The 11495-nt window shown below is 39.6% G+C and overlaps 2 protein-coding genes across 2 annotated transcripts; one reads left to right on the top strand and one right to left on the bottom strand.

The window, feature by feature from the left end:
• Window positions 1-253: 253 nt before the first annotated feature.
• LOC150080027 (uncharacterized) lies at window positions 254-1276 on the top strand. The gene has a single exon (XM_090383337.1). The coding sequence runs from the start codon at window positions 254-256 to the stop codon at window positions 1274-1276; it is 1023 nt and encodes a 340-aa protein (XP_090239463.1).
• Window positions 1277-6515: 5239 nt separating this feature from the next.
• Window positions 6516-7460, bottom strand: LOC150080026 (uncharacterized protein F54H12.2-like). Its single transcript, XM_090383336.1, has one exon. The coding sequence runs from the start codon at window positions 7458-7460 to the stop codon at window positions 6516-6518; it is 945 nt and encodes a 314-aa protein (XP_090239462.1).
• Window positions 7461-11495: the final 4035 nt, after the last annotated feature.

The raw sequence follows: 11495 nt of genomic DNA, 5'->3' as shown, positions 1-11495 counted from the left end.
AACCGGGAACAGTGTCCATGGTGCCAGCAGGAGGGTACAGGTTTTCTGAAAAACAAAGCCGGATGGCTAGAATTTTTTTCAAGTGGTACGAGAAAAAAATAATGTTGTTCTGCAGACTTGTGATACTTTCGGCGGGGAATTTAGAGTTGGTCCTTACAAGATAGATGCCGCTCAACATCAACTCGAACAGAAACTCCTCATTGAAGTTTATGGTTGCATGTATCACTCGCATCTGTCCTGCTTTCCACCCAGTATGAGGCACCCATTATATAAACCTCTAGCAAACGGGGAGGTGTACGAAAAAACGATATATCGAAGAAATCATATTCTCCAGTTATTGCCCGATTATAAGCTGATTGAATACTGGGAATGCGAATTGTATGCTCTAGCCAGTGAACAGGAATCATTTCAAAAGCTTGTGGAGGAGGAAAAAGATATCGTTTCCCCCATTACTAGCCGCGAATATCTTTATGGAGGACGTGTTGATTGTATACGGCTTTACTGTGAGGCAACCAACGACATTGGTATGGAATATACTGATTTCTGTTCTCTTTGTCCCTTCATTAATAAAAGCATGGAATATCCAAAATGTCACCCCACTGTGATAACAGACAACTTCAATTATGAGCCAGGGCACTATTTTGGTATAATCAAGGCCAGAGTTCTCCCTCCACGCAATCTGTTTCATCCTATGCTTCCAGTAAAGTTCGATGATAAACTCTTGTTTCCTTTATGTCGATCTTGCGCGGAAATTCAAAGGCAGGACATTTGCAATCACGAAATCGAAAGTCAGAGAACCACAGATGGGACCTGGGTTTCGTGTGAATTATATGAGGCAGTCCGACAGAACTACCGGATCATTAAGATATTCGAGGTTTTGGATTACTCATCCACGTTCAAGGCACGAGAGCTTTTCGAAGATTATATCGACAAGTTCTTAACCCTTAAACATGCTAATTCTAGTTTTCCTGACAATATGAAGACCGGCTCGCAAAGACAAGCGTATCTCGACGATTTTTATCATCGCGAAGGGATAAAATCAGAAATATCAGACGTTAGCAAGAACCCCGGCTTGAGGGCAATCGCAAAGCTGCTCCTGAACCGATCATGGGGAAAATTTTGTCAGAATCTCGGACGTGCCGAAAGCGAGGATATTAATTCATATGATAAACTTCTTACAATAGAGACAGATTCCACGCATTCTGTGTCTGATCTACGTTTCGTAAACAGCACTTGTAACTACCGAGCCGATAGAACAAGCCATTCCCACAAATAGAAACTGTAGCACTGTAATTGCAGCATTTGTAACTGCCTACAGATGACTCGCATTTCTCGAAGAATTAATAAAGCTTGGGAAGCGAGTAGTTTATTATGACACCGACTCGGTACTATACACCATTTCCGAAAATGACAACTACTCTCCCGAAATTGGCAACCATTTCAGACAACTCGTCAGAGAATTACCCTCTTCAAAAAATAACGCATTTCGTCGCCACCGCCCCAAAGAATTATTGCCCGAGGTTATCTGATGGATCGAGTATTATTAAATGCAAAGGGATATCGCTATCTGGACCCGCCCGGGAACATCTAACTTTCGACACGATGAAGAAAGTGCTTGAACAACAAGTGACAGTACACATCCCACTGAAAGGTCAGATTACAAGGGACAAATATAGTTCAAAGGTTTTAAATGAAGACACTGAAAAAATTTTCCGTTATTCTTACAACAAACGGGGAGTCGACGAGAACAGCTACCGAACTTACCCGTTTGGATGGAAGGAAAATTAATTCATCCCTTTACATCGATAATAAGTGGTAAAGCCAGTTAGAGTGGTAAAACAACCATCGTATCTCGCATTCTGCGAAACAGGGACCGACTCATAACCCCAAATATTGAAAGAATAGTGTACTTGTTTGCCGAACTTCAACAAATGTACAAGGAATTACAGAGAGAAATCCCGCACATTGAATTTCGCAAAGGAGTGGAGGATGTAGATTTTCATCCCGATACTAGAAATGTACATCGAAATTGAGAGTCTTCTAGATGAGCAGACAACCCACTACACTGTTATTATGGGGGACTTCAATGCTAAGGTTGGAAAAAGGCAAAACAGCGCAGAAAGAGGAACTATAGGAAATTTTGGAATTGGTGAAAGAAATAAAAGAGGCGAAAGACTTGTGGAATTTGCAGAATCTCAAGGACTGTCAGTAATGAACAGTTTTTTCAAGAAAAGGGTGAACAGAAAGTGGACATGGAAGAGTCCAAATGGATTAACAACTAATGAAATCGACTTCATCCTCACTAACAGAAGGTATATCATGAATGATGTTACCGTCCTGAATAAGGTAAATGTTGGAAGTGATCACAGAATGGTAAGATGTACACTTGGTATAGATGTAGGAAAGGAAAGGAAAAAACTGACTCGAGTAAATAATACAAAGGTCTTTGAGATAACAGAAGAGGAGAAAAAGCAGTATGTACTGGAACTTAAGAACAAGTTTGAGCTTCTGCAGACTTCTCAGGACCAAGATATCCACGAGGAATATTACAACTTTCTGAAAGTGATAAAGCCGAAGAAACCTATAGGGAAACAGAAATCCAAAGAAGAAAAAATTTTTCAAGAAACACTTGTCATGATGAACCGAAGACGACAAATGAAGAACAAGAAAAACACTGACAGGGAGAAAATTGAGTATACTGAGTTATGCAAAGCCATTAGAAAGAGACTCAGAGAGGACATAAGAAGATTTAACACAAGAAAAGTAGAACAAGCATTAAGGGAAAACAAAGGACTTAAATCAGCAGCCATGAGCAGTAATACAGAAAGACAAATGATACTGAAACTGAAGAATAGCGATGGTGTACTTATAAACAGCAGAGAAGGCATAATTCAAATAGCAGAAGACTACTATAGAGAATTATACAAGGAACGAGGGAATGATACCAGCAGTGGGGAAGATGGATTGCAAAGTAGCAACACATACGACATACCCGATATTCTTCCTGATGAGGTAGAACATGCATTGAAGAAAATGAAGAATCGGAAAGCCCGGGGGAAGATGAAGTTACTGTAGAGTTGTTAAAATTGGGACGAAGAGACATAACACAAAAACTGGCAAGGCTCTTCACAAAGTGCATTAGAAAAGGTGTGATGCCTAAGCAGTGGAATAATGCAATCATAGTTTTGCTGCATAAGAAAGGAGATAAATCAGAAATTGGAAATTATAGACCAATTCGCTTGTTATCCCACATCTACAAGTTGTTCTCAAGGGTCATTACTAACAGATTAGAAAGAATACTTGATGAGAATCAACCGAAAGAGCAAGCTGGCTTTAGGACAGGATTCTCAACTATGGATCACCTTCACGTAATATCACAGCTAATGGAGAAAGCAAATGAATATAAAACACCATTATGCCTGGCATTTGTGGATTATGAAAAGGCATTCGACTCCATACAGCATAAGGCAATGTTTCGGGCACTGGAAAGACAAGGCATAGATATCCCATATATTATGATTTTGAAGAAAATATATGAGAGTGCTACCTCCTTTATTAGACTAGACAAAGACAGTAGCAAATTTAAAATCGAGAAAGGAGTTCGACAAGGAGACACAATATCTCCGAAGCTATTTACTGCTGCCCTTGAGGAAGCTTTCAGAAGATTAGACTGGTCGAAGAAAACGAGTCAATGTGAACGGAGAGTACCTAAACCATTTATGATTTGCAGACGACATTGGGGTCATAAGCCACGATCCCAAAGAATTGGAGGAAAATCTTAATCAGTTATGCACAGCTAGTAAGGATTTTGGACTAAAGATGAATATGGCTAAAACAAAAGTAATGATGAACAAGTATGCCACAGAAAGGGATATAATGACTGCAGGAGCAGTAATTGAAAAGGTGGAGTCATATACTTATCTGTGACAAGTCATCAGCTGTAATAATTATAAATGGCTGGAAGTGAAGAGAAGAATAAATTTTGGATGGATAGCATTCAGGAAATATAGTCACATACTGAAGAGCAATATCCCAGTTTGTCTGAAACGTAAAATAATGAACCAATGTATACTCCCCACCATGACTTATGGAAGTGAAACTTGGGCACTCACCAAAAGAATGGAAGAGAAGCCGAGAACTACACAGCGAAGAATGGAATGAATTATATTGGGAATCAGACTGTTAGATAAGAAGAGAAACACATGGATTAGGCAACAAACTCAAGTAAAGGACATTCTTATCAAAACTAAAGAACTAAAATGGTCTTGGGCAGGACACATAGCTCGAAGACATGATGACAGATGGACTAAGAAAATAACAGAATGGTACCCAAGAGGAGCTAGAAGAAAACCTGGAAGACTAAGGCAGAGATGGATATATGAAATTCATGAGTTTTTGGGTAGTAAATGGATGGCCAGTGCTGAAAACAGAAGGAACTGGAAAGTTGCTGGAGAGGCCTTCATCCTGCAGTGCATTGAAAATGGCTGATGATGACTAGAAATTTACTTGTGATCGATGATCTCTTGAACGAAACTACGACATAGCGTCAGGTTTCAGATATCTTTACCAGAGGATCCCATCACCGCAATCTTTCGGTCTCCTTGCTTTCACAAAATTTATTTCCAAGAGGTAAAGAGGCTCGCCCGATTAGTCCGAATTCTCACTATCTGGTGCTGTTGAAAAATGCACGCGGCATGTCCCAAATTTGGTTTTGGCAATGCAGATGTATCCTCAGAAACCCCAAACATTTTGGTCGAGTCGTATACAGATGCAGTGCGTTGGGCGAGGGGTTACCTCTTCGTCGATTTAAAACAACAAACGGCCGACGACGAGAGACTGCGAACGAACTGTTTGTGTGAAATCGGACCGAGTGTTGTTTATCAACCCAAGCACTCGTGAAACTGTGTTCATTTCAGTGAGGACAGATCGTAGAAGGTTTATTAAAGCTCTGAGTGCGTGCAGTTCTACGAGACAACGCTGATCTCCGCTTACGAGTGCAAATAAAAACGAAATTTCTTCCTTATGCGAACTGTGCCTGAATTTGCGACACGGACGCATTCCCACGACAGAGTCTACAAAAAAATCAGCCCGTTCAGAACTCAGATAAGAAGAGTATCCGATAAAAAAGTACCACTGTCATCTAAGCGAAAAATACCGACATCACAGCGTGGGGAAGGTTCGATCACGACTCTGCTGACTCTGGCTGCTCCATTGCTAGGAACGTTATTCGCGAGACGATGAATTCTGTGGTGAAAACAACGGTTCTACAAGAAATAATCGCCGGACTCGATCGTGAAATCTCTGCAATTTTGAACGGTAAAGGTGTGACGGCTAGTGAAAAAGCCAAGCTTTACCTAACAGAGGTTTTACAAAAATATCTGGCGTTTAATGAACAAAATGTGCCCGCTCCAGTTCCTGTCATCCCAATGGCGTAGGTTAGTGACGAAGACGGTACTTTGTTATCCCTTCCGCAAATTTTCCAGCGCAAAATTGCCGGCCTTTCCTTTAGAAACACGGAGTTTCCTGGAACCAGCGAAGAGCGATCCTATTGCGCGATAGTGTTTTGCCGAACACAAATATAAGTGAACTGTTGTTCGATGTACTTAGAAAAAAGCAAAAAAAAAAAAAAAAAAAAGAAATTTTTACAAAAAGCAGATTACAACGATGTCAAGCCGTTGATTGCGGCAGCCCCGATAGGTATAATTAAGAATACGGAATGGTTGAGATTTTGTAAAAAACAAAAATACTATTTCAATTTTGTGTTTTGTATTTAAAAAAAAAAAAATTCTATATATGTATAAGATATAAATAAAAGTATTTATGAATATATATATATACAATAAAGACTTTTTTTGTTATTCGTAGCAATAAATCCATTAAAGAGCAGAGTACAATATACTCGTTAGTAACAGTAATAATTAATAAAATTTATTAATTATAGCGTTCATGTCCGCTCCTCTTCTGTACTTGCGAAGGAAATACATTGCGTGTAGACCACACGAGACTGCGCTCGACGCTTGCACCTGTCTGTCGTTATAGCGCACATCGACGCAGTTTTTCTTAAAAAACACAAAAAATGGAAGTGTCCGACTGGTCCCATACGAACAAAAATATACTCCTCTTCGATCGCTGTTCGCAATAACAACCACCCCGTGTAGTCCTTCTTCGTAATGTGGCGAAATATTGCGGGTCACTGCGTAGGGGCCAACTATCCGAGATGGTAGCTCTTCAGAGGCCAGTACTTGGATACCTGCAGTCAGAGGGTGCCGACTAAGTAACTGTCTTATTTCTTCGCTGTTCATAATGAATAATCAAACGGGATCTCTCTCCGATGTCAAATCTCCACAACACTCTCAAATTCCACTAGCAATATCACGCTTGCATTGCGTGGGAGGTCTTTAGCAAATTTTAACGAGAGACGCAGATTTCCAGCGCGTCTTTGCTCGAAATGAGGGGCATCTGTCTCGCCGCTCGCTGTTAAGTCCACTGCGTAGAGTGCATAACCTCCAGGAAACTCATTTAGAGTAATGTCGTTTGATCGGTCGCTGTGCGAAATGCGATGCGTCAAAAAGGGCAAAGTATTCGCGAGTATAGTTTTTTTCTGCATAATCTGGTGCGAAAGGTCTAGCCGAGATTTGTTCTCGATCGACATTAATCGCTAGAAAATTTAAATTGAAATGTTCGAAATTAAAAGGGTCCTTATCATAATTTCCATTGAACGAGGCGCTACCTATAATTACGCGATTCGGAATTTGGCCCATAATTAGGTTATCGCGTGTTATATTGCGAAGGCCCTTATTAATTGTAAAAGTTTTTAATTCGACGCGTGTGATAGGGTACTTCGCATTAGCTATCAGAAGCGCATCTGCGTGTGCTAACTGAATAGGAGGGGATACCTTGATCTTTCTTGCAAAGAGAATCGCGTCTTCAAAAATTATTTTTAACTTTTGCGAGGGCTCTGCAGAAATTACAGAAAATTCGGTTTTAGCGCAAATTAATCTCAATTTCATATTAACATGATTCAGTAAATACTTATCTCGATGAAAGAGGTCTAGATGTAGTCTACCCAATAATTCGACTGCTTGCGATCCAGCAACGGCTTTCTGTCGCTGGAGAAGCCCCGCTTCAGCGGTCATGTTTTCCAATGTTGCCACCGAAGGATCGCTGTCGTGATAAAACATCTGTGTGGCTAAATGTTTCTTTTTTGCGTCGCTTCCATAATTCAATAAGGTCTCCAAATAACTGCGGTACGGGTACAGGTTAGATGATTGACTTACTAGAATATCTTGTAAATACAAATCAACCTGACTGAAAAGTGAATGCAGCCAAAGTTTTACAGGGCCACTTTGGCCTCGCCCTTGAGCTCCGTTCCGTCTTCGTTTAAAATTTCCACTTTCAAATAAAGCAATGTTCTCGAGAGATCCAATTAATGCTGACTGCCAGCGTTTGATAGCTGCCATATGTGCTCTTTTCGTGCGATAAGTTGACTGGGGGGACACAAAATAAATCCAGTTCGGAAGAAAGACACTCAGACATCGACAAAGATATCTCTTGTTCTGCGTCTCTTAGTACAAATGACCTTTCTTCTCTGACGAGATTTCCGTTTTATACCACTCCCGACCTGTCGATCGGTGAAATCGTTAGTCATATGCATCAAATTACTTCCGGCTTCTTTAAATCGCACCTTGCCGAATTCTCGAATGTTTTGACCACTAATGACATCTCCAAGCATCCCTGCACCGGCTCTTAAAACTTCTCTTCCGACCATCTTTACTACAGGTTTTACAAAAGGTGTAACGAATTTAAATATCGATCTAAACAGCCCGCCCAGTCCTTATCTCCCGCCCCGGAGGCAATGCTGGGGTATAAGGATTGATTTGATAGCAAGTGATATATTGTGTGGATCACAAGTGCCTTGCGACTAAATTCTTATACTTGGAGCTGAAAGCTCCCATTGCTGCTCATACCTCCTACTGGTCCGGGGTGGATGGGTAAGGGGTGAATCCCCTTACCCATCCACCATAAGGGTGAATCCCCTTACCTAGCTAAACTGAGCAAAACAGGAAGGGAAGAGGCTCTTGTTATTTCTAGTTAAATCAGGAGGGGTGGTTTTTTCCTCTCCTGAGTTTTTTTGGAGCATTTCTGTGCCCTAACGTTATTTAGTTGCTGGCACAGCATTTCCGTGCCCTTGGACATTTTATTTCTGTTGCACCGTTGTGCTTCAGTTTTTAGTCCTGCATTTGCGTTAAAGGCCTCTGGGAGCATTACCTGTTTAACTTGGGTAGTGTTGTTTTTAACGCTGAATAGCGTTTTTAAAGATTCCATTTCGGCTTATTGGATCTTGGCTCCTAGCTACCTGACATACTGGTTGTATATATGTATATAGTAGAGTACTCACCATAGTTGGTGTTTAGTTTTTAATTGCATATAGTCCTTATTTTACAATGTCATCATCCTCTGAGGAATTAATTTCCGAAGAGGAGATAATGCGAGCAGCAACTGATGCGACAGAAGAAGAGAAGGAGGACATTGCACGAGTGGTGTTAACTCAGGCCCAAGAGTTGACAGAAATTGATATTTTTGCTGGTAAGACCTTGTGCAGGACACCGGTTAAAGAAAGTTCAACACCATTACCAGGTCCGTCAAACGAGTCACTTGAGCCAACGAAGAAAAGGAAATCAAGGAAAAGGATATCGGATGGTCAAATTGATAATGTTTCGGATGGCAACTTAAGTCAGAAGGAAAAGAGGAAAAAACGGAAGAAAAGGAAAGATGAAGTAGTACAAGAAAAAATAGTAATGGAAGGTTTTGAAAAAATTTATGAAATAAGGGAAAAATTATATAACTTTATGTGGGATCCAATAAGTAAAATTCCTACGGCATCAATAAGGATTATATTAGATCATTGGGATACTTTGGATCGTAAAGCGCATGAAGTACAGATGGAGAACTTGTTGTTAAAAGATAGATTGCAAAGGAGTAGAAACAAAGTTGGTGTTGAATATTCAGATGTTGTGAAGAAGAAGCCTATGGAGGAGAAAGGTGCTCCAAAGGTTTTGTTAATTAAAGCTGATGCGGAACATTATAAAACTAGTGAGCAAGTCAAAGAAGAGGTGATGAAGGAAGTTCGGCCGATGTTGGTTAATTTAAAAGTGCGAAGTATAAGAACAGTGCGTGATCGTGGTGTAATAGTTGAGACTGACTCATATGAGGACCTGGCGAAGATCAAATCTTGTTCAAGGATTAAAGAGATCGGATTAAAATATGAAGTGCCAAGGTTAATTAATCCAAAGATTGTCGTTTATGATGTGGAAGAAGATCTATCCAAAGAAGAATTTGTTGAACAATTATGGACAAAGAACTTTAAGGAACGTGGTTTTACAGAGAAGAAAATAAAGGATAGTGTGGAGGTACTGAAAATTAATCAAAATAAGACAACTAAATTAAATAATTGGATAGTCCAAATGGCACCAGAATTATGGACAGTTATGTGTTTAAAGCAAAGATTGTACTTAAGATGGACTTCATGTAAGTTCAAAGAAATTTTTACGGTTACACAGTGTTATAGATGTTTAAACTTTGGCCATATTGCAAAATATTGTAAAAGGGAGATGGTGTGTGGTTATTGTGCTGGGTCTCACTTGTATAAAGATTGTAAAAATAAGGTAAAGGAGCCTAAGTGTTGCAATTGTGTTAGACGTGGTGTAGAGGCTGGTCATGCGGCGACGAGTAGAGATTGTCCAGAATACGCTAAGGCTTTGGAGGTGCATAAAAAGAAAATTAACTATGGATAAAAGTTTAAAACTAATCCAATTGAATGCACAAAAAGCTAAGGCTGTTGCTCTAGAAATTAATAAATATATGGAAGAGCGAGGAGCTGATATCGGACTTCTACAGGAGCTTTACACTTTAAGGAATCAAGTGATAGGTTATCCAAAGACTTATAGAATAATTCAAGCTGGAGAAGGTTCTCTTGCTGCTATAGTGATTAGGAATCAAGAGTTAACCATAACTAAAATAGTTAGTCTGTGTGATAAGGAACATGTTTGTTGTGAGGTAATTGGAAATTTTGGAAGATGTTATCTGATATCTTTGTATTGTCCACCAGGTGGTGACATAAATGTGGTAGTAAATTATTTAGAATGTGTGTATATAGTGTATTGGGCTCTTGTGGGATTGTGGTGTCGGCCGATACTAATGCAAATTCTCCATTGTGGGGTAGCATGGGAACTGATGATAGAGGGTTAAGTCTAGAAGATTTCCTTGCTACTTCCGGGATGGAAGTTGTCAATGTGCATGGACATATACCTACGTTTAGGTCGCTGCATGGACAGTCGTATATAGATGTGACAATTGCAACACAAAGTATTTTAAGACAGATTAAGAATTGGAATGTGATTGATAACACTAGCAGTGACCATAATACCATATCCTTTGAAATAAGTTGTTTAGGTGGCCAGAGTAGATTGTTATTGGACACTGGAAGATTTAAAACACTAAATGCTGTGTGGACTAAGTTTTAGCAAGAATATAAACTGAAAATGAGTGGTGTTAATTGGTCTAATATGAGTGCAGAAGAGTGTGTTAATTTAGTAACCTCCACAATTTTAGTGTATGTGAAAGAACTATGAAGAAAAGACTTAAAGTTAGTAAACCGGTGTTCTGGTGGTCTATAGAGTTAACGGACGCAAGGAAAAACATGTTCAACAAAAGAAGAGATCTTCAGAGGGCAAGAAGGTCTGGTGATAACGAGTTGTGTAATGTCTATAAAGAAATTTTCAGACGGGCTCGTTCTGATTATATCAGGTTGATAAAGAAATCTAAAAGAGATAGTTGGAGAAAGTATGTCAGTGAGCGGGGATCCAAGGATCCTTGGAATTCAATTTTTAAATTAATAACTAACAAAAGGGACACACATGAAGTTCTGTGCACTCCAAATGATAATGTCAGTATTGTGACATGGGAGGGGTCCGTAAACAGGATCCTGGATGATCTCTTTCCGTTGGATGTAGGAGAACTGGGGCAGGATCAGAAGCAAATGCTGGAAGATAATAAAAATTATAAATCTAGTAAAATTGAAGAAAAATTTACTATGGATGAAATCATAGAAGCCATAGGACGTGCAAAGGATGGCAGGTCGCCGGGTCTGGACAAATTTGAAGTAATAGTAATGAAAAGAGCGTTTAATATAATGCCAGATGTTTATATGACTATGTTTAATAAATGTTTGATGGAGGGTACCTTTCCACCTGGTTGGAAGAAAGCTGAAATAAAACTAATAGTTAAAAATTTAGACAGATTAATGAATGAGACTGGAGGGTATCGCCCAATTGCACTCTTGTCGGTTCTGGCTAAGGTTTATGAAAAGTTATTGGTGAACCGTTTAATGATTATATACCAAGACAAAAATATGGCCTCGGATAGGCAGTATGGATTCAAAAAAGGCTGTTCTACTGAGGATGCCATATATAAGTTAGTCCAGACTGTCGAGGGTT

Source organism: Mastigoproctus giganteus, chromosome 10 (genome assembly GCF_048544385.1).
Source record: "Mastigoproctus giganteus isolate SK-2022 chromosome 10, ASM4854438v1, whole genome shotgun sequence".
NCBI lineage: Eukaryota > Metazoa > Arthropoda > Arachnida > Uropygi > Thelyphonidae > Mastigoproctus > Mastigoproctus giganteus.
Note: the sequence above shows the minus strand (reverse complement) of the source record. Positions and strands in the feature narration are given on the sequence as shown.

Excerpts from the sequence above, each read along its gene's own strand:
- LOC150080026 (XM_090383336.1), bottom strand. The coding sequence starts at position 7,460 with ATGGCAGCTATCAAACGCTGGCAGTCAGCATTAATTGGATCTCTCGAG.
- LOC150080027 (XM_090383337.1), top strand. The coding sequence starts at position 254 with ATGAGGCACCCATTATATAAACCTCTAGCAAACGGGGAGGTGTACGAA.